The sequence below is a fragment of the Sebastes fasciatus genome, chromosome 11 (assembly GCF_043250625.1).
Source record: "Sebastes fasciatus isolate fSebFas1 chromosome 11, fSebFas1.pri, whole genome shotgun sequence".
Lineage (NCBI taxonomy): Eukaryota > Metazoa > Chordata > Actinopteri > Perciformes > Sebastidae > Sebastes > Sebastes fasciatus.
In genome coordinates this window covers 13,189,876-13,213,148 of record NC_133805.1, presented here as the reverse complement: position 1 = coordinate 13,213,148, position 23,273 = coordinate 13,189,876, and the positions used below count along the sequence as shown (strand labels likewise).

The 23,273-nt window shown below is 39.0% G+C and overlaps 3 protein-coding genes across 4 annotated transcripts; 2 read left to right on the top strand and 1 right to left on the bottom strand.

Moving 5' to 3' along the window:
- Nucleotides 1-1,553: 1,553 nt before the first annotated feature.
- pif1 (PIF1 5'-to-3' DNA helicase homolog (S. cerevisiae)) lies at nucleotides 1,554-11,733 on the top strand. Its single transcript, XM_074650854.1, has 13 exons — nucleotides 1,554-1,709; nucleotides 3,131-3,694; nucleotides 3,822-3,945; nucleotides 4,191-4,316; nucleotides 4,554-4,707; nucleotides 6,026-6,140; nucleotides 6,778-6,884; nucleotides 7,152-7,291; nucleotides 8,584-8,690; nucleotides 8,850-8,937; nucleotides 9,234-9,379; nucleotides 10,796-10,987; nucleotides 11,421-11,733. The coding sequence occupies exons 2-13, from the start codon at nucleotides 3,143-3,145 to the stop codon at nucleotides 11,466-11,468; spliced, it is 1,899 nt and encodes a 632-aa protein (XP_074506955.1). The 5' UTR covers nucleotides 1,554-1,709; nucleotides 3,131-3,142; the 3' UTR covers nucleotides 11,469-11,733.
- A 499-nt stretch (nucleotides 11,734-12,232) lies between these two features.
- On the bottom strand, nucleotides 12,233-14,490 carry LOC141776973 (cytochrome b-c1 complex subunit 6, mitochondrial-like). Of its 2 annotated transcripts, none has more exons than XM_074650871.1 (4): nucleotides 14,321-14,490; nucleotides 13,599-13,667; nucleotides 12,786-12,947; nucleotides 12,233-12,644 (listed from the first exon to the last, which is right to left on the bottom strand). In XM_074650871.1, exons 1-4 carry the CDS (start codon nucleotides 14,366-14,368, stop codon nucleotides 12,612-12,614), a joined length of 312 nt encoding a protein of 103 aa, XP_074506972.1. In that variant the 5' UTR covers nucleotides 14,369-14,490; the 3' UTR covers nucleotides 12,233-12,611. The 2 variants fall into 2 exon arrangements, with proteins under 2 accessions (XP_074506972.1, XP_074506971.1); XM_074650870.1 differs by having other exon boundaries at nucleotides 13,596-13,667; nucleotides 14,321-14,489.
- A 444-nt stretch (nucleotides 14,491-14,934) lies between these two features.
- Nucleotides 14,935-20,998, top strand: nsun4 (NOP2/Sun RNA methyltransferase 4). Its single transcript, XM_074650802.1, has 8 exons — nucleotides 14,935-15,092; nucleotides 16,361-16,580; nucleotides 17,214-17,385; nucleotides 17,805-17,959; nucleotides 18,045-18,205; nucleotides 18,289-18,413; nucleotides 18,529-18,661; nucleotides 18,891-20,998. The coding sequence occupies exons 1-8, from the start codon at nucleotides 15,000-15,002 to the stop codon at nucleotides 19,032-19,034; spliced, it is 1,203 nt and encodes a 400-aa protein (XP_074506903.1). The 5' UTR covers nucleotides 14,935-14,999; the 3' UTR covers nucleotides 19,035-20,998.
- Nucleotides 20,999-23,273: the final 2,275 nt, after the last annotated feature.

Here is a 23,273-nt window from a genome sequence, read left to right as displayed (position 1 = left end):
ATTCAAAATCAGAAAAGCAAATCCACATTTTTATGTTTAAATAGAAGCATGTGGACAGAATATATGACTGTGAGTGGAGTCTAATTAGCAAATGACTCAAGAAGCTAAACTGTGGAATTGACTGCTTGTGTTTTGTACTTTAACTCATTGGTCCAAGACATTTGTCTGCATGTCACCCACTGAAACCTTTAGAAATGTCAAGGCAGTGACGATATTTTAAAACGTAGGCAATACAAATGCGACGTAGGTCGTGATCATGTTTTGCTTTATAAATCAACGTGCCCCATTACTTTCTCTTCCTCATCACCTTTGGGTTATCAGAGACATCTACTAGATCCTGGCTGATGGTTAGTGCGTAGGTGAGACTCTAATTTCTCCAGATCCAGTGTCACATTGATCAAACGCCCTCACCCTGCCTCTCACAGTTCATTGCCCCCCAGCTGAAAGATCAGGGTGTTTGTCACTTTAAAGTTTATTGGGCTCCGTCAACCTTGTCTAATGACTGTGAACGTGCGTTCTCATCTCTCATCAGGTTCTCAGAAGCTTCACACTAGTCATACAGAACGTACAGATAGGATATGTGGAAATGATAAATGGTTTGTTGCTATGTGGGATGCATGTGTGTGTGTGGGGGTATTATTAAAAGATAATGAGGGTGTGATGAAACAGTGCAGTGAAGGAGAACCAGCTTGTTGATATTTAATTGTCTGTTTATTGCCCATTTTGCATCATAACCTCCATAATGTAATATTTATGATCACAGCTGAATGGGGAAGTCAGAGATGCAGACCTTACGTAAGACTTAAAAGAAGAAAAAAAAATCCCCCCTTTGAAGTAGTAAAATTGAAATAGAATAGGCTACAAAATGAACCTTGTAGTCCCACTTTAATCGTGAATTCTTTAATCCAGAGTTTAGCTGGAGTAAGAAAATTAATGTCCAGTATTTTTACTGAGGATTTACTGCAACTGCACCCCCAATGATAAATTATTGAAGATCACAGAGCTGGTAATGTAATAATTATAATAATAATGTATAATAGCCTACACTATAGTACCCATCCTTTCTTTCATCATCCATTAGCCATCCTTTCATTCTCTCCACATGGACAGCAGATTGTCACTGTGACCTCTCAGAGACATCTATTAAAGAATTATTATATATATACGTAGGTATACGTAGGTATATAAGTAGGTATATATATATTTATGTATATACGTAGGTATATATATATATATATGTATTTATATACGTAGGTATATATAAATATATATATATATATATATATATATATATATATATATATATATATATATACATATATATATATAAACATTACCCACATTAGTTCAGGCAATAGAGAAAATAAAAGTGTGTATTTTTCATGCTGAAATGATCTTGAGCCTTTATTGTGAAGAGATTCTCTCTATTTCCGGATAGCCATGTGTTTTTCCACACAAATATGACGTCACCAGTCATAATACACGCAATTGGTCGGCACAGCCAAAGGGACGTCCCTCCTCGTTCTCTCATTGGCTGTGATTTTAAACCCCCTCCTCCTGATTGGTCCAGAGCGCCGCTCAGCTATTGGCTGAATTCACGCACCGACAATTTGAAAATCTGTGTTCACGTTGGTTCAGAGTAGCTGCAGCTGCTGCAGGGAGGCAGGAAGAAACACAAAGATTAGGACTTAATCTGATCAAAAACAAAGGTAAGAGCTGAAGTAAAAGTTTTCCCGTAACTACAAGTTTATTTCTATCACGCTGTTATGTTTAATTGTCACGTTATGATCTAGCAAGATCACGATGTTTGATGTTGTGTTGATTGAATGAAGCACAGCTGCGGCGACGCTACTTTGTTACAGTTCAGGGAGTTAAAACACAGTTTTATTTACTATTTCATGAACTTTGATTAAATCTTTATCTAGCAAACTGATTCATTCTTTCATTAGTCATTATTAATTAAAGGGAGACATCCAAAATGAATAGATAAACATAGATATCACCATGAAACCTCCCCAGTTGATTACTTACATTAAGACAATTACATTTTGTTGTACAAGTTTTCTTAAAATGTATGTTTAGATATGTAAATGAGGCATTATCTTATTAAATATGTGCAAATTTGCATACATTTCCGTTTTTTTTTTCTTAGTTTATTTGACAGGGACAATACATAGGCATTGTTACACTTAAAGTGCAACCGATGCAAGGTATATAGGACTTCTAGCGATAGCTAATTTGCAGACCTTGTCCCTGGTTAGGCTTTTAAGAAAAGGAAAATTAATTTAAAAAAAAATACAGAATAGCACATCTTACATAAAATCACATATTACAACATCGTACATTACAATAAATGTACATATGTACTGCAAGTTCACAATCAATAATCCGTGATCACAGGTTTGGTTTAGTTTCAGCCAGTGTTTCACCTTTTCATTTAAACGTTTTCAGGTCAGGTTGTATTGTGTTAAAGCCAGGTTCAAAATCATTGTTTCATTTTGTTGACATATTAGAGTCAAAGGTTTTTACAGAGGAGATTCTGGATATCTCTTTTTATTACTCCATAAATCAGAAAATAGTCAACAAAATATCAAATAGAAAAAACAAAACAATTTTTGACATGTTTTTAGGAATAAAATGTTCTATAAATCAGGCTATGAATGACATATGAACAAACCCCGTTTTAAATAGCTTCAGAATATAGATAGGAATGAAAGTTTGGTGTATGTAAGTGCTGTTGAAGTGGAGATTTGTGGCTTAGAGTCTGAGAAAAAACGCCTGTAAAGATGTTTTGTAAAGTTCACTACAATTTGCAAGACACTACAGGTGAATAGGGTAAAAAAAATGTAACTAATAGATGTCACCATAAAACTTCCTCAGTTGATTACTTGCATTAAGACAATTGTTTTCTGGAATTTTATGTTTAAATATGCAAATGAGGCATTATCTAATGCTAATTTTTGGTGAATTTAGGAGAAGGTGTAGTAAAATAAACACCTACATGTGTATTTTGTACGTTTTCTTTCCACTTGTCTGATAGAAGATATGTTATGGAAACAAAAAAAGCCCAAAATTGATCAGTGCATGAAAAAATGTTCTTGCCTTAAATGTGAACTCTTGTATTTGGCAGAAAGTTGCTGCAATGTTATCCGGGGAGGACGGAGCCCAGCTGCAGTGCTGTGTGGCGGTGGAGCATCTGAACGCCTCCGGCCAGGCCACCCGGAGGCAGGTCATCCGTAAAGCCTCTGTTCTTCTGGGCCGGAACGAGTTCCAGGAGATTATCCTCCGGGTCCACGACGGAAAAGTCCCGCAGAATTACCACCTGAAAGAATTCAAACTTTTTACCAAGTTCGCCAGGGAAGGGAAGTGCACCGTCAAACTGCTCCCTGAGAACATCCAGGTGCTCATCTCTAACTGCCCCCCCGACCGGTTGAACCTCTTCCTCAAAACCCTGAGCATCAAACACCAGGCCCGGCTGAGCAGCAAGCCTCTGAACGACCGGGAGAAGCTCAAAGCCGGTCTGCCCCGCTGCTTCGAGGCCATCAGCCCCCTGCAGCAAAAGGACATCCAGAAGGTCAACGAGCTGAGGAGTAAAGCGGTTCCCAACGGGCCGACAGACCGCACCAATAAGACGATTGTAGCAGGACGGGGACAGCAGGTCAAAAGGTCGAGGAGTGACACCAACTTCAGCCCAGTGAGTAGAACACACATCACGTCAAAGTGTCTTTATATTCAGCAGACTATTGCACCAACATTTTCCCTCCTGGGTCGATTACATACTCTCTAATCTTTTGTATCTAATCTGTTAAATGGTGTTTCAGGTGAAGGCCAACCCGAGTAAAAAGCCCATCCTGTCTCTGCCGTCACGTAAGCTGAATAAAGAACAGGCCGCTGTCCTCAGTGCTGTGCTGAGTGGCAAGAACGTCTTCTTTACCGGAAGTGCAGGTAAATGTGTGACAGTAAATTAAAGCTACATTTTCACAACAAGTTTGTAATAACTAGATGTCTAAAAAACATACACTTGCGTGATACATTCTGCATAACTGTCTAACTGAATTATGTCTTACTGACGCTGCCAGAACATTTCCTTAAGAGAATCTGATGTAAATCTCCTTTCATGACACATTTATGGTGTTTGTTTCTCTGGCGATAAGCGAGTTGTGTGACTGTTTTGAATGTGTGTCTTTCAGGTACAGGAAAGTCCTTCTTGCTGAAGAGAATCATGGGATCTCTGCCTCCAAAGAGCACTTTTGCCACAGCCAGCACAGGAGTGGCTGCGTGTCATATCGGAGGAACAACGTTACACAACTTTGCTGGTGAGTCGTCGTGTCTGACGACAAATGTGTCTCTGTAATTAATACGTGGTGAGAGATGTGCAGAGGTTATCCACACAGCGGACGCAATGTCAGGTGTCTCTCCACATTAACGGATGTTTTTTAATTACATTTAAATATACAGTAGAGGGAGTGAATTGAGTATTTGCATGTGTTATTGATTTGTGTCCCCTCCTGTCCATCTGTCTCTCCGTCCTCCTGTACCGGTGCCCTCTCCAGGTGTCGGCTCCGGCTCGGCCCCGCTGGAGCAGTGTATCGAGCTGGCTCAGAGGCCCGGGGTGCTGCAGCACTGGACCAGCTGTCGACACCTCATCATCGACGAGGTCTCCATGGTGGAGGCCCAGTTCTTTGACAAGCTCGAGTCAGTGGCAAGGTGAGAAGTCATTCTAAAAAAATCACCATGTGATGCTGATAAAGCAGATCAGATTGATTTCTGTTGGAGAGCACATGTGTTTGGCCACTGTGTCATTAGTTATCGCTAAAGGTAGGTGCATGTTTGCTTCCTAAGTGACTGCGGCTGTTAAATTACGTTTATACACTTGCATATTTGTATTATGATAAAATGAGATTTACAGTAGAGTTGAATGTGTAGATCATAAAATAAATCATAAAATAGAATGCCTTTATTGTCACTGCACACATTTTACAACGAAGTTGGCTGTGCAGCTCTTAAAACGGTACATTCAACATTCCTCACGTGCATGCATGCTCACACACCGCACACACGCACACACACTGCCATAGTAATACAAGGAAGATTTTTAAAAAGTAGCAGAAGTGAAGTATCAATAATACAAAATAAATAAAAGGGATTTTAAAAAAAATAAACAAATGAAATAAAAATGATACAAAAATAAATAAAATTAATAAAAATAGGTAAAAGTGATGCAAAAAAGAAATACAAGTAATTAAAAATAAAAATGATAAAAAATAAAAGTGATGAAAAATAAATACAAATAATGAATAAATAAATAAAAGTGCCCAAACAAAACAAAAAAACTTCTCATCAGCGCAAAATTCTGATGATATTTTGGAGTATTTTACATGCAGAGTTTTCCTGAAGGTTTATGATATCATGTTTAGGATGCTGTGCTAATGATTTCAATTAGCCCTAATTGCTGAATTCAATGATATATTTGACTGATTTAATAATTCTTAACATCTTTACACAAATTATACAAATAAATGACTTGTCACTGGTGATTGATATGACTTAATAAAAGGTTAAATAGAAGATTTAGAATCTGTAAATATACTCATGTTTGTGGTGTTGCAAAATGTTAAATTAAGTTTCCAAACGCACCTTGGGGACACTTTAGGTTTTTACACACTCCTTTCAGAGACTCAAATCTCCTCTTCAATATCCCTTAATGTGTTTACTGACAGTGTTTGAGCACAGTTAGACTTCCTACATAAAGAGTTATCAACACTGTTGATGTGTTGGATATTTAATTCCATTTTGCTGTTATGGTTCCCATTAGAGCAGATAATTTCCTGGGTTTTATTGAAGCTCAGCAGCGCTCTGACGTGAGCTGTATTGTGTGACATATTGCATCGCAGATTTGATATGAGATGATAAAATGTACAATGAAAATCAAGGCCATCAGAAAATGAAATAATGCAGCCATATCAAAGTTAAAATCACTATATTCATCTTCAGTGACGCACATCTGCTCGCTGCACTCTTGCAGGTCGGTGAGGAGGTCTACTGCGCCGTTTGGAGGCATCCAGCTGATCGTATGTGGCGACTTCCTCCAGCTGCCTCCTGTCTCTAAGGGAAAGGAAAAGGCCAGCTTCTGCTTCCAGGTCAGACCTGAGTGGATCTTAGATCCTCCCTGTTTGTTTATGTCATTGATTTAGTAACGCTGATGGGGGGATTACAGCAATTGGGTCATTTCCGCTGAAATAATACGATACGATAATACTTTATTGTCAGAAAGGTCTGAAATTTGTTTTGCATAACAGCCGGTCCATTTGCAACATCACAGAAAGGACAAAGACAAGAAACAAGGATATATACATTTAAACATTACAATCACAGAAGACGATATTCAGGGCCCTTCAACGTACATTTGATCTGGGATTAGGCTCCATATTTAGTTTACCGGATATACAAATACCAGAACATTTTAACAACTCTATGATCTATTGTGATTCAATCCAACTACCCAGTAAAAATCCTGCTTTAATGAAACTGTTAGAAGCATTCATCAACATTCAATGGTACATTTTGAGATGAAGTTGGTAATTGGAATTCGAATATTTTGTGTGCTAAAAAGTATAAAAAGTAAAATAAATAAAAAAGTACATGTGAGTCAGTACTGGACAGTCATTTACACTTGTTCTGTGCTGAGTCAGCATCTGTCCTACAGACTATTATCTGCTTACATCCTGAAGACCATTAGTGGATATTATTGAAAATGTCCTTTTTCCCCTCCTTCAGGCCAGGAGTTGGCGTAAGGTCATCCAGGTCAACATGGAGCTAATGGAGGTGCGGAGGCAAACTGATCAGTCCTTCATCTCCCTCCTGCAGGCAGTGAGAGTGGGCAGGTAAAGTAATGGGCACTGTCCTTTTTTCCTTTTAAGCCAAAATGTGTTTTTGTGCAGCTAATGTGTTCCCAGTGCACATCCATTTATACCAAATGTACAATATAATGGGTTGTTTAGTTATGTGTATTACATAAATGCATTTAGAGGCGTTCCAGGTTTTTCAGGCACAGCAGGACATTTTTCTAATTATTCTACAGAACATTTGGGGATTTGCTGCAAAAATGGCTTTTCTAAATGAGGAATTCTGTCTTGATTAACACCATTCAGGGTGACGGAGGAAGTCACCGCTAAGCTGATGGGAAGCGCCTACCATCGCATCGAGAGGGACGGCATCCTAGCTACTAGGCTTTGTACGCACAAAGACGACGTGGAGCTCACAAACGAGAACAAACTCCAGCAGCTGCCAGGTCTGAGTTCTACCATTTGATTTTCTTTTTCAGCTTGAAACCAGTGTTTCTTTCTCGGATCATCCAGGTGAAAATAGGCAGTGCTGTTATCCGTGGGTACGGGAACCTTGTTGAAACCTATTTCCTCAAGATATTTTCAGTCTCAGCCAGACGCCACATATGTGTTGTATCGTGTGTTGAGCCATAACTGCATCAGGAAACTGTAAGCAGTGTGTTTGACACACTGTGGCAGCTGTTTAACCCTTTAATGTTCTGCTCCACTGTTTGGTAGAGCACATTTTGAGTCACTATATCTTATTGCAAAATGTTTTGAACTTAACTCAACCTGATTGAGTTATCTCTACCACTCAGTTTAGGTATGTTATGCTAAAGAAATCCACTAGATGTCGCCGTGTCTTTAAATAGCACGCCTTTTCAGTTTGCCTCCTTACAGGAAGTTGGCAACCAAAAGGTTGAAGGGTCAAATCATTTTCTAAAAAACATTCTCTACCAAATGGTTCAATTGTCCTTTTTTTTTGGTAAAGGTAGTAAAGCTAATAATGTAATTTTAAAATTTACTATTTGCTACTAAATTTAAAAAAAACTTCTAATCATTCATTGTTGTTAATATGACACATTTAATGTTGGTCCATTTATGCTGAATGATTTTTAAAAACCATGCTCAACCAAACGGTTGAATTGTCATTTGCCGGTGATGGTAAGATAATGTTTTTTAAATTTCTATGAAATAAAAAAACAAGTGAACATTCATTGTTAATATAATTTGTTAATATCATATATTTAATGTTATTCCATTATATATTTGATGAAAAAAATGTCGGTATGATTTTTTGGTCATTTCTGTTTCACTTCTTTCTATGTTTTCAAAGTAACTTACTGTAAATATGGTAAATATCTAGAATAAATATATGGAAATAATACTAGTACTGGTAATACTACTAATTGCATGGTAACAAAGTGCCATATGTTGGTATATTAACCTATTACTTGCATAATAACAGTACATGTTTTTTATATTTATTTTACTATGAAGCGACAAAAAAAATTTCCATTGCTTTTTTTCTTAGTGAGGACATTAAAGGGTTAAAAGTTGTTGCTTTCTTTTTGTTGTTGGGGCAATTAAGTCAGAACCAACAATATTTGTCATGATTTTTAACCATTTTCTTGTTTTGCGGTCTTTGGGTTCTTCACATGACTGTTTGCCTGTCCCCCATCATATTCTCTATATAAAACTGCCTCATTATTATTATTAGTTGTTGCCTCTGAAATAAATCTCTCTCGTCGTCCCGTAGGCTCAGTGCGTGTGTTTGAGGCCCTGGACAGCGACCCAGCCCTGGTGAAGACCATAGACGCTCACAGCCCCGTCAGCAGACTCATCCAACTCAAAGTGGGAGCTCAGGTGAGACAGCGTGTGTGTGCAGAGTGTACTTTCTATTCTCTACAATCTACTGCAACTTGACATGCAACATTGCACTTTTCATATGTGTCGAGAATACTGCGCTCCTCAGTTTGAGTGAAGACACTGACTCTTTGAAATGTACCGCTTGTTCTTTTGAAGGTCATGCTGACAAAGAACCTGGATGTGGCTCGAGGTCTGGTGAACGGAGCGCGAGGGGTCGTGGTGGCTTTTGAGTCTGGAAAACATGGTCAGTATTTTATTTATCATCTTGAAACCTGTTGCAGAAATATTTGCTCAGAAAAGCCAGAATTTATTGATGCTTTTAATATATATTTAGTTGTAAATTTGACCTTAGTGGTAAGAGAATTCAGAGGATTACGTTAAGGAATAGTCACAAAGGATATTTGATAGAAGAAGGTCTGTCGTGTTGTATCAGCAGGTCAGGCAGGAACAACGCCATTAATGAAAAGCCCACGGATGATGTCTTTTCAGTAACAACAGCGGTGGTAGATTCTCGTTCTGACTCATTCCCTGTTTCCTCAGGACTCCCACGTGTGCGTTTCCTGTGTGGCGTCACAGAGCTGCTGAAGCCTGAGCGCTCGGTGTTTAAGTCCGGCGGTGGGATCCACCTGAGTCGACAGCAGCTGCCGCTCAAACTGGCCTGGGCCATCTCCATCCACAAGAGCCAGGTGAGTACAGGTTCAATCACAGCCATGTGGTGTATTAGCTGCAACTCGCACAAAAATACTGAGAGAAATGTTCACCAAATCCCTGTGATGGCATTACTTTCTCTTTGTTAAAGATATTGTTCAGTGTTGCCATGGGACACCATTGTTTTTTTCTTTTGAATGCATGACTCACTTGACGAACGGCAATTCAAATTCAATTAGCCTGAAACAAAATCATTTTTCTTTTGTACTGCACTTGTAGTCCTGTGTGGACCGCTAGAAATGGCTTCAGTTTGATTACCGTGTCTGAGTCGGCCTTGAATGCTCAATCATTGTCGTTGACGTTATTGATTGTCCTTCAAGGTTAAGATGAGAGGGAAGATGAGAGCGATGTCAGAAATGGACAGTGTTCAGATAACAAGAAGAATCTCCTTTTTATAGTGTTTTACATGAGAAAAGTTTCTATGAATTCACTAGTAGTAGTCTATTATCACTGGATCTACAGTATTTCTGACACCAGCACAGTAGGGCGAGCACACACTGCATCTTTTAGACATTGTCATGAAATTGACAATAGCTAGAAATCGTCATGAAATTTTGTACAGACATTCATGATCCACAGAGGATACACCCTATGTTGTTGTTTTTTTTAAACCTAGCGCCCCCAGCAGGCCAGAGTATTCACTTAACAATCAATCTACAATCAGTCTTTCCTTTCACATCTTCAAACTCCACACAAACCTGAGTTTTTAAACTAGCATTTTATACTAGTCAGTGATGAAAAAACAATGGCACAATTATTAATATTATGAGCGTTTGAGCATGAAATTAGAGATGATATATCTCTTTTGTAAAACTTGGCTCAGTGTGCTTATAGCCGACCCCCCACCCCCCTCTCTCCTCCTCACTTCCCGTCATCCGTCTGTGTGCTATCTAATAAAGGCAACAAATGGTATCGGAGAGAAGTGAGACCAGGCACAACAATGCTATTTGATGTGGGAAATTGCCACAGAGGCCTGGTCATACACCCTGAACACTAATCCAGTATTACTGCTTGCCACATAATGAATTGTGTAATCACAATCCCTCAGCTGCCTCACCACCAGCTCCCACAGCAAACTATCTACAACCTGACCTCAGACTGATTAGAGAGGGAAAAGGGTCATCTAGGTAATTGAGTTCGTTGGTCACGACCAACGTGTCCCCAATGTTTGATCTACAGCAGAGGAGCTGAAGCACAGGGAAATGAAAAAAAGAAATCCCACACCTGCATCCCTTCAGAGGAAATGTGTTGACATAAAAGAATTGGACATATTTTATGTTGAATACTGAAATATTCCTCCATCAATGCTTTATTTAGTACTACAAAGCGCCTATAAATTCTGGGTTGTAAAATTGCTTTTTTGACATGTATTTTTTTTTTTTCATGTATTTCAGGGAATGACCCTTGACTGTGTGGAGATCTCTCTGGCTCGTGTGTTTGAGAGCGGCCAAGCTTACGTGGCCTTATCTCGGGCTCGGACCCTGGAGGGTCTGCGGGTGATGGACTTTGACCCCCGCGTGGTCCGGGCAGATCCAGATGTTCTCCTCTTCTACAAGAAGCTGAGGAAGGAGCGGCTGCTCATGCAGGTGAGTTCAGAGCATTTTCCCTCTTGTCATTGTAATGATAACCTGTAGACGGTGTTGATTGATAACTCGGCTTTTTATGAAATGCAGTTACAGTTCTACCATGATGTGTTAAGTTCATTAAATACAAATAATGACTGTAGGATCACAATAATGACATGGGCTGTCAGTTGTTATTGTTTATCTGTACAAAATGTATCTTAGATTTGTCATGTATTTAATAATCTTATCAACATGTGTTGGCAAAAATTGTTGCTTTATGCAAATGTATGTATATACTGTATTTATTATTGGAAATCATTTGTAGCTTTGAAGACTTTTACATGCAAAAAAACTAACACACCTAAAAGAAAGTGAAAAAGCATAGTAGGTCCCCTTTAAGATATGTTTTCACACATTATTCAATCTTGTAAAATAACTTCCTCTGTCTCTGCAGGCCTCCATGGATGATTTTCTTGGCAACAGCAACAAAGAAAACTGGTGAGAAGGTGAATTCATCTACATCTTCTGTGACATTGTGCACTGTGTGCATGAGTTATTCCTCTTGGGACAATTTTGTTTTTATTAAATGACTGCAACCACAGACAATCTACAATCAGTCTACCTCACGGTTTCAACCGGCAGCACTTGAAGCCACACTGCCATCTTCTGGTCATTTGTTTTTTTAAGAGCTTATTTTTTATGCCTTGATTTTTAATTTATTATCATTGATTGTTGGTATGTATTCCAATAAAGTTTTAGTGAATTTATATCTCTGTGGAGCATTGTTTTGTCATTGAGCGTTCTGAGTGCCCTGCTTTTACTAAACACACACACCAAGCCAACAGATGTCCGTTTTTAGATCTACTCAACCTGAGATGTAATAAAGCAATGCAGCAAAACTACAGGGCATAATTATTATATATAATATAACCCCAAGTGTTCCTCTGATACCATATGATCATCTAAGACTGCATAATTCAGTATTTAATGTCCCCATACCATTGTAAAGTACCAGTTCTAAAACTGGGGATGTGAAAGTTAACATTTCCTGTGAAAGACTTTGTACAGTTTTACTTTTGAATCAAAGAATTTGTGCAATATATTGTCTATATTACCCCTCTGTGTACTCAAATCAGACATTTTCTCTCCCGTCAGACCCAAAGATGGCCTTCAGGGATTAATAACTGAAAGCCAGCGTATACAGTCAAATCACTTCCACTTGTACCACAGAAAAATCAAATGCATTTAAATGATGCAATTCAGACATACTGGAAACCAAAATACCTTTATTTGTCAGTCAGAGTGATGAAATCCATGACCAAACCTGAGTGTATATGTATACATTGCCAGAGCAACACGTTTGCTTTTGCATAATAACTGACCACAGTGAGAGTTAGTTTGAGCCCCTTTCTTTGCGCAACCGTAAACAACTTTGATGCACTCATTACCTACAAGCAGCGACTCATATTGTACATACTGCTTCTGACCATGTCTTCAGAAATATAGCATGTACTTAGCCCAGGAAACCAAGAAACTTCATTTACATTATTACACACAACAACAACAGAGCGGCCCTCATTATCATACAATGTTAGCGGTTAAATAGATTTTACAGCTGGTAGTGGTGGGAGCTGGGCAGGACGTTTCATTTCACATTGTGGAACAGTTTGTGCGACACCTATAGAGAGAAAAGGAGAGCACGATTAGCATCTTCATTGGAAGACAAATGCACAAAAGTGAACTCTTACTTGCACTGAAAGGGAAAAGAAGGGCAACTCATATTTTTCCTCCACTTTCACCCTCTCACACACACACTTACACAATGGTCCCGTGCATGCAGGAAGTCAAAAAGTTCTTCTGTGCATTCCTCAGCGGTGCTGGATCTGGAGCCGACTCTGGCTTCACAGGTCTCCAGACGCTCCCTGTAGTGCACACAGTGTTCGGTCTGCTCACACTTTGTTCGTATTGTTTCTAGAGGATCCTGAGAGACACAAAAAGAAAATATGGTATATCATGGAAATTGGAGTCGAAATTAAAGTAAAAGTACTGATTATGCAGAACTATCCATTTCTGAATAATGTGTATGATATTATTGGATTATAATTATTTGCATTAATGTCTACATTACTTTAATGTTGCAGCTGGTAAAGATGGGGCTAATTTGAATTACTTTTTATACTGCTGGGTACTTTGTGAACCCCCCCAGGGGTCAATAAAGTCCATCTATCTTGCCTATAATAATGCATCATAAGTTATTTGTTAATAATACTGGATTTTTAATCTGAATCAGCAAAGTAACTAAAGCAAATCAAATAAATGTAGTGGAGTGGAGTAAAAAGTATATTATGTACAACTGAATGAAACAACTACAGTGAAGTATTCATGGGAAAAAGACAGATTCTGTGCGGTCACTTTGTGGAATACTAACCTAATTATCACTTTATTGGAGTGTGGCCTCATGTCCTTGGCCCACAGTGTTGGCCTTTTATTAAGTTATTTAATGTGACTAGTGTTCATACTTACATATTTTAGCATTTTTTTCCCCTGAGAAAGCTTTATGTGTGATGGAAGGTGAGTCCTTGGGTTATAGTCAAAGAATATTCATCAAATTAAAGAATAACAAACTTACCACCATATCTTCTTCTTCCTCCTCCTCCTCTTCTTCTGCCGCCTCTTCCTCCTCAGCAGGCGCATCTTCCTCCTGGCCATTGACAATAATATTCAATTCAAATCACTTTATTTGTCCCCGAGGGGCAATTGTAGAGGCTCATAGAGTAGTACAATTAACAACACAATACAGGAATATATATATATATATATATATATATATATATATATATATATATATATATATATATAAAAAAATATACATATATTAAAATATATATATATATTATAATATAATTAGTTTGGTCTGAAAATTTATATTTTTTAAAGGAACATAGACTGTATTAAAACTAACTTCTGTCCAACACAATAATACAACTCCAATTACAATCCAACATATTTCAGATGTGATCTTATAACTATTTTAACTGAGTGCTGAACATTAAATAAACCAATAGGAAATACCACTGGTGTTGCAACCAGAGAGGAACCCTGGAACCAATCACAGTAAAAACGAGCAAGACATCTCTAAAAACTTAAACTCGTGGACAGTTTGTGTTATAATTTAAGCTCCAATCTACATTTGACACAATGTCATATCTAAAAGTCTTCAAAAGAGCTGACACTGAACTCTGTTACACCACTACAGTGACCAGCAGCGCGCCGGTTAGGCAACATGGCTCAACACACACACACACACACAGAAAAAGCGACTAAAAAGGACACATTAGTATTTTTTTTTAGTACCTCGTCGTCGGGGTCACCGTACGTGAGCATCTTCATCTCGAAAACCATGATTACACCTCTAAAATTCACCAAAAAACCCCGACAGAGGACAGAAGTCCCAGCTCTTCAGCTCTTCAGCTGCTTGTCGTTTGAGGACGTGAGGTCGTTCACAGGCAGGAAACTACGAGAAGGGTCACCGGATGACGTCTCTTATTGGTTAAAAGGGATTACTGACGTTGCTCTCGTCCAATCAGTGACTTAGGTTTTTGTGTAAGGCCCGCCCCCATATGAGTAATCAATGCGTGCGGAACTTTTCTTTTTGGAGTCGGAGCGAAGTCGGACCAAGATTAAAGTACCCTTTGATTTAATAGATACAAAAGAACTGACTAAATGAGTGTTATAGAACATTATTTCAGTATCTTAGACACATTAATATGATTGGAAAAATATGAGGTTGTTTGTTTTCTTTTTCTTTTCTTTTTTATTCTTATTTTTCTTTTTCTTTTGACTATTATTTTTATTTATTTTTTATTTTTTGGGGGATATAGTAATTATTAGCCAGAATGATCCACACTCCACCAGCTGGTGGCGGTAATGCACCAAATCGTTGTTTGCCAACCGCCAATAAACCTCAAAGAAGAAGAAGAAGAAGAAGAAGAAGAAGAAGGAAGTCGGACCAAATAGACTGTCGCACAGCAACATGGCTCTGCTCTTGGACAGCAGACTGCTACTGAGGAGAGTTACAGATTTAAGATGTTTAACGCCGAGAAGACACCGAGTGAAGGAGAAATGGGTATGTGGACAATGCAGAAATAGATAAAGCAGTTGATCATGGTCGGTAACTGTAAACAAATGGTTAAAATAACACTATATTCAGAGCTGTTCAGAGCTAGCCACATAGCAACAGAGAGTCACAAGAAGGTATCACATGTTGACAATAACTATGTTTACCATGCTGGATTATCAATGAGAGCTGGAACAAACATGTTAGCCCCTGAGATTAAAAAGCTGTGCTAAAATAAATAACAATATCTTGACTGTAGCTAAATGTAATCAATAACACAATACACTCATGACATTGAGTATAAGACAGACACTAACTTCATGAGGATTCAATTACATTTGCTTTATTGATCATGACTGTCAGGTGAACAATATTGTCAAAGCGTCAATTCAATAATAAATCAAAATAAAAAAGAACAAAATAAAAACAAAAACATATATATACAATTCATTAAGCAAATTACAAAATATAGATTTTTAAAAAGTACATGCATGTAAATGGAAGAAAACAATAAATAAGTAATTCCTGTTTGCAAATAAAAAAAATTAATAACAATATATAGCAATATCAAAGGATAAATGTAAAAAAACAACAACAACACCATTGTTCTCTCATACAGTTTAAAATGCATGTTACATAATGTTTTAGGCCCTTTTGAGATTCTGTGCTCTTTGTGTTTTGCTTATTGAGAGTGTTGACTATCCTAGTTGGGGAAACAAAAAAAATACCAATCAATTGGGTTACCTGCACGAGGACGTTTAGGTGCTATTTGTGCAAGAATCTGGCTTGCCTCACGATAGCCTAACGCCTACAGGCTGTATTTTGTTATTCTATTTATTTGTTGATTTTCACTGAAACCCTTTGTACCCATTTCTTTTAGTGTATTTTATTTGGGGAAACTTTAAAGGAGGGTAAAAGGAAAAATAAAAACAATATTTCAGTTTCCTTAATTGTTTGAAATTGTAGAGGCATTTGTTCATTATTATCATTATTATTATTATTATTATTATTATTATTATTAAGGAGGCATTTTATTTTATATTATTATGTGGATGGGAACTGGTTTCAGTCTTCTGACTGATCAACTACAGTCTGGGGGAATCAGTACCGCCACACACTTTTATCAGATTAGTGTTAAATTGTACACTAACAGTTACCCATGAGCATGTCCCTTTAAAATCCCCCCATTATAGCTGTTTAACTTAACTAATCAAACTCACAGAAACAAAAGGGAACATCAAAACATTGTGTTTTTTTACCTCCCTGTTTCCTGACAGGCCGAAACACGCACCAAGCACCCTCCCACCCGTCTGGCCCTGCAGCACTTTGATGCCACCTACAACGTCCAGCTGGGTCAGCTGTGGCCATCAGTCCGAGCCGCCTTTCTGTCAGAGAGGAAATACGGAGCCCTGCTCAATAATTTCTCCCATGATGCCGTTCTGGCAGACCTGGAAGCCCAGGGATGCAGAGACTTCCTCAGTGATACGGATACAGAAGGTAGGTGTGCATTTCACAGGGTTCACTCTGCTTACTAATACTATATCATGCATGGCACGCAGAATTTAACACACTTCTAGACGTCATGGTTTTTAAGTAATCGCACAGAAAAATGTCATAACTCAGTCAATTAATCTAATATTTTATTTGCATGTGAATGCTCTTATTTTGTGGATTTTTATTCAACAAAAATTCTTCATCAGAGACGTTCTCTCATGTTTTCCCCCGAAAGGACCAGCCGTGTTAAATCCTATAATTTGTTTTTAACAGTTTTTTTGTTGTTGTGGTGAACAAGCCTCTTGATAACCAATGTGCAGGGAAGTACAATACAATTTGAAATACATATTAATTCACATTATTATATACTATTATCATTCAAACCATATTATTGTTTGAGTGTGACCTTTATTTTTGATTTCATGTGACGCATACATTTTTTTTCTCAGAAATACTTTAATAACAGTTGATCATTGTATTCAAGAGAAATGGCAAAATAAAGCAAAGAGAAAAAAAACAAGTACTTTAATTTACTACAAAAAGCCACTTGCAAGTCCGTCTTCTCTGAAAGCCTTAATATTAAAGCACAGTCTCTCTCCTCATATGATCAATCTGCATTCCTCATCCTTTCTGCAGTTCAGCCGTGCTTGGAGCAAGAATCTGAGGTTGCGGCTGAGGAGGAATCCAGCGGTGTTTCTATGAAGAAATCGGACACTGATGGTCAGCAGCTATCTCCTCTACAGCTCAGTCCTAACATCAAGTGTTTAGTGTTTCCAAGAGGGGACATCACAAGATTCAAGCCTGCTAGGTGAGCTTATCTGTTGCTTACTGTGTGTAACAATCAGGGGGATCTAATGGCAGAAATGGAATATAATATTAATAAGTATGTTTTCTTCAGTGTATAATCACCTAAATATAAGAATCGTGTTGCGCTCTCTCTCTCTCTTGCTTCACCACTCAATTCCCTCGTACACACACACACTCTACGCATTGGCTCTGCTCCAAATGACCTGCGCTACTCTTACAACAACTGGCTCTAGAGAGGGTCATTCACATTTTTGCGTCCGCCACCGTAGTTCTTCTAGATGTATGGCACACGGATGAGGCTTCACTTAGTTGCAATTTCAACGGATATTGCCAGATCCTACACACTGTTCCTTTAACAGTATTTTCAAGTTTTTACTCAAAGTGCATTCTGATTCCTCCTTGTCCTTTTGTCCTCTAAAGACCAGACATGTGTGGGTTGTTGGGTTACTACCTGATGGATGCAGCGTCCGTGCTGCCTTGTCTTGTGCTAGATGTCCAAGAAGGTCACAATGTGCTTGACCTCTGTGCTGCTCCAGGAGGAAAGACCCTGGCTTTACTTCAAACCCAGTCTGTAGGTAAGAAGGCTGATCTCATCTCTCTGTTTTCCTCACTTAGTGCTGTCTGTCAGTTGTAGTTAACCTTCCATCATCTGCGTTAAAGGTTTTTTGTGCGCCAACGACAACTCGGTGTCTCGGATATCGCGACTGAGAAAAGTCCTCCACAGCTACGTTCCTAAGCCGCTTTCGTCGGACGAGAAGCTACGCATCACCTCCTTCGATGGCACCAAGTGGGGGGAAATCGAAAGGAACACTTTCGACAGAGTAAGCCAGTGTCATGTAATCATAATGACGTGTTTATCCAAATACCACTTTTATCCACCTCCTCCTTTCATTTCTGTCTTCAGGTCCTCGTTGACGCCCCCTGCACCACAGACAGACATTCACTCATGGAGGACGACAACAATATATTCAGTAAGAACAGGACCGGTGAGAGACGAAGGCTGCCGCAGCTACAGCTGGAGCTGCTGCTGTAAGTTTTGGTGAAAATATAAAGATAGTGTGACTATAACATTTTCTGTGGTTACATTTTGTCACATCGATATACAGTAAAGCCACAAGTGAACAACCGTATCTCCATCCTGCAGGGCGGGAATCCAAGCAGCTATTCCAGGCGGGGAGATCCTTTACTCCACCTGCACACTTTCTCAAATCCAGAACCTGGGTGTGGTGGAACAGGCGATCTACTTGGCTCAAGAGAACCACGGCATCCACCTTCAGGTCAGTCACACACACACACACACACACACACACACACACACACACACACACACACACACACACACATCGTCAGCGTCAACAAGAAACTTTATATTAGAGATTCAAAGTATGCAACTTCTGGAATATCAGGACTTCTTGATTATGAACACAGGAACCAAATTACAACAAATAATTTGACCTTTTTTTTCTCCTTTCTTCCCCCCATTGTCCTGATCATATCTACATTCAGGTTGTTGACCTGCGACCCCTCACACACATGTTTAGGAAAACCTTTCACTTCGCTCCCGACCTCCAGCTGGGGGAGATGGTCATCCCACACTTGGCCGCTAACTTTGGGCCCATCTACATGTGCAAGCTGAGGAGGCTCACGTAGTCTGTGGACTGATGGACAGCATTGCCCAAGCGCTCGCGGACATTTGAATGACGGTGTTGACAGCTTTATGGACTACTGAGATGATCCTCTTGACTCATCTTTATGTATGAAGCTGCTGGAGAACAGTTGAAGGAGAACTTTTTGTCATGGCGGTTGGACTTTTGAAACGCTGGACTACGGTTGGTTAAATGGGACAGGAAACACAGAATCCAGTTGAAGGACCCGGACCGTGACATTATTATTGTGGACACATTGAACTGCAATTCTTTTACGGAGACTTTTGGAGTCAACCAACAGGAATCGGAAATTCAATTTAGGGGGTTACAGGTTGGTTTTTAAAGTAAGTTAAAATTCTAATTTGGCAACATTTCTTATAGGACTGCACAGTTAACCAAAATTTTATCGAAATCGCAATATGGCCTACTGCAATTTTCAAATCGCAGGAGGTTTGTTAAAGATGGAATATGTGTCAAAGTACCATTATAAATTAAATATTGTCGTGTGTATCATCATATTCTACAGACTTAAGAAAACATCTTTGTTTGGTACAGATCCCTGCAAAAATCACACAATAATCATTTTAATATGTTTTTCAATGAAAATGAGAATAATGATGCAAAAATTATCATACCCTCTAATATCGCAAATCATATCGCAATTGCAATATCGGTGAAAAATAATCGCAATTAAATATTTATCAGCCCCAATCTTTTGGACAAAACCAGCTTTGCAAAGTGTCTTTTTATTTGTAGTTTTATTTTTGCCCTCTAGGTGGCAACAGTAGCTAAAGATTAAAAGTATCCTGTGCCCACTAGAGGACACCAAGGATATGTCTGTAAGGTTATATGTTGACATGAGCTCCAGTATGTATGTATGTATGTATGTATGTATGTCTTTACATTACTGAAACACACATTTCCATCAGACTTACCTCCTCTCTCTTTAACCCTCCAATGAAAATGGGTTTGGCTTCTTCTCTGGTTATTCATCAGGTTTGATGGCTTTGCCTAATAATGTAATATGTGGGTATGTGGAAGACATAATGAACAGGCAGGTAATGACTTGTTTGACCATTTGGCTTCTCACATCTGAATCTGTGCAACTTTCATTATTATATCTGGATTGACTTCTGTTTTGCATTGACATCACTCAGAGGTGAAATGTTTCCCTCTTATCATAATGTGAGCGGAGAGGTGCCTCTTTTTCCATCACACCGCCGATGACCCTTTATGTTGTCCTGGCCAGGCAATGTAGCGTGAAAAAGGTGTGTGTGTGTGTGTCTAACGAGTCCACCATCCACGTCCCACCGTCATTAAGCTGCTCCCAAGTGCAGGAGCCGACTCCCATCCCCGCGCCGGGATGGACGGCAGCCATGCGGCTCCCAGATGAACATTAAAGAGGCAGCAGAGAGCTAAAATGGGGACGTCTCTCGCCCTGTTTTGCCCCTCCGCTTTTTTATTCCACAGATGAGTGCAGATAATTTTCTGTGCGATTGTGAGTGATTACTGTATTACTGCGGTAAAAGGGGGATGTATCTGGGAATGCAGAGGGAATTAATGACACATAAAAACTATTTTTGCATTGACTGCTTTCGTCTCCGGGGCCTTGGATGCCTCCCCGCACATCTTGTGATTACCTAAACGTATTGTAAATATGTGTTTCCTATGGGCTCTTACATAAATTTACATGTTTTAACACTCAGGAGACGGCAGACTGTTAGAGATGAGTTACTCTCTATTCTGCCTGTCTATAGACTCGACCGGCTGTCTGCTTTATTATTGAATTATCCAGTGAACCGCTGTGCATTTGTGTCCCTGTGTGTAAGCCTGTGTTAGGGAGACGTATGCTGTGTATTAGAAAGATGAATATTATGGATTTAACTACACAACCATGCGTCTGTTGCAAATACAATTTAAATGTTGCATTTTTGCAAATAAACATGCAAAACACCTCGCAACACACAAGCTACTGGAAGAATGATGTACCCGTTAGTAATGATGACCTCCATATAACAAAAAAAGAGCACCTACAGCAGGTTGTTAAATGACAGCATCAGGGAAACATAAATCTCTAAAGAGAAACAGGTGTTACAGATGTTCAGTTCGTCTATTACCTGCCATAACTTAAAATTAAGGATTCAGTTTTTGTCTTCAGCTCCAACATTGTGCAGGGTGTCTTTATGTTTCGTAAAGATACACACCAACAAGGTGAGTCAGTTGTAGTTTGTGTATTTAAAGCAGATGCTGTTGTTCCCGCTGTGGCGTTTTCCAGCCCAGAGGTGAAGATCAGACGTGCGTCCCAGTTGGCGGTGGGAGAGGGGATTTCACCGGTGGGGGTCTTTGTCACAGATGCAGTGTGTGCAGACGGAGCCCAGCAGGATGCTGCTGCTCTCAGCCACAGGGCAGATAGAAAATACTATGTAGTGTTTGTTTATTTTTTAGATTACAGCTGTTCGTATCTCGGCCATTTATTTCTGAATTAATCGATTAATTGTCAACTATTGAAATAATCGCCAACTATTTTGATAATCAGTCGGTTTGAGTAATCTTTTAAGAAACTAGAATTACCGTCTTGCTTGTTGCAGTTTGCATACATGTCTGTCCAAAATGTCATCACTTCATAATTTTACCCTTTTAGAGATTTGTGTGAAATTGTCATAATTGGCATATGAATTCTTGAGGTATGGCCAAAAATGTGTTTTGTGAGGTCACAGTGACCTTTGACCTTTGACCACCAAAATGTAATCAGTTCATCCTTGAGTCCAAGTGGACGTTTGAGCCAAATTTGAAGAAATTCCCTCCAGGCGTTCCTGAGATATCGCGTTCACAAGAATGGGACGGAAGTCAAAATTCTCTGTTTCCTGCTTCTTAGACGTGATCATTTCTGGTTTCTTTACTCCTCTATGACAGTAAACTGAATATCTTTTCTGTTGTGGACAAAACAAGACATTGTAGGACATCATCTTGTGCTTTGGGAAACACTGATCGACATTTTTCACAATTTTCTGACATTTTATAGACCAAACAATGAAAATAATTGTTAGTTGCAGCCTTAAAGTTTGTATGACGTTTCACTGAAACTCGTATTACAGAACAACGACAGACTGAGGAGGTGCAGGTGACATGTATATAGGTTGATTTCTTCCCTTTCCCTTCATTCTCTTCAGTTTATGTGTGCATAATTCATAGTTAATGACTGATTTTACAGGAAATTGCAGTAATAAATATCTACTACCACTACAGTGAAGTTCACAAATAGAGCTGCAGACTTACTGGACTTTAGGGCTGTGTTTCCTGAACTCTTTTTCTGGGGACCGACTGAGTCCAAACTTTTCCCACATCAAGGACCCCTAAACTGACACAAATGAGACCACGGACCCTAATTTGATAAGATTTTGTCCCAGGGTCCCCCGTCTGATAGGATTTTTGCTTTTAGATGTTTTATTACAGACAGTGTATGAAGCCCATGACCAAAACAGACATACATCTGTCACTGTGTTACTTTTGGATGGATTCATACTGAAAATGAATTATTCCCCTTTTTACTGGGGACCCCCTTGAAGCCCCTCAAGGACCCCTGGGGGTCCCCAGACCCCACTTTATAAACCACTGGTCTAGAGGACATTAACATTCTGTCATGATTGCACATTTCATAGGTGCTTTTGTTCATAATGTGGTTGGACTGGGCTGTATGATAATAATGAATTTGTCAACTGTCAGATATTTGTCTGTACCATTAATACCGGGGTAACAATCTTTTTAGCTTATCCGTTTTCAGTAATTGTGGACAACGTTGTCAATCAGCAGGCAGTCTTTTCGGCAATAATGTATCTTTACATGCTTTTTGCATATTTAATTTGCCGGATAACTCATTCCTGTCTGGTAATTTCTTTTCATAAACAGTTTCTCAAGTCATTTTCCAGTAAATTATAGATATGGGGATATAATATTACCTATTTCCTACGTAATTTGTGTGTTTTTATCTGTTCTGGGGAGATATAGTACATCACATATTGTAGCCCAGTCTTGCTTTTATGTAACATCTGATGATTTCACGTGAGATATTCACACACTTTTTGTTACAGCTAGCAGCTAAAAGTGTTTCCCTTCATAACTACAGACTGTTCTTCAAACAAGCTTTGTATCCGAGCCGTAAACTCAGTATGTGATCTAAGCGTCCTCCGGTAGACTCCATGAACTGTCTGAGAGCGCTCCTGTTTGGTTCAGTGAGGCCCGCATT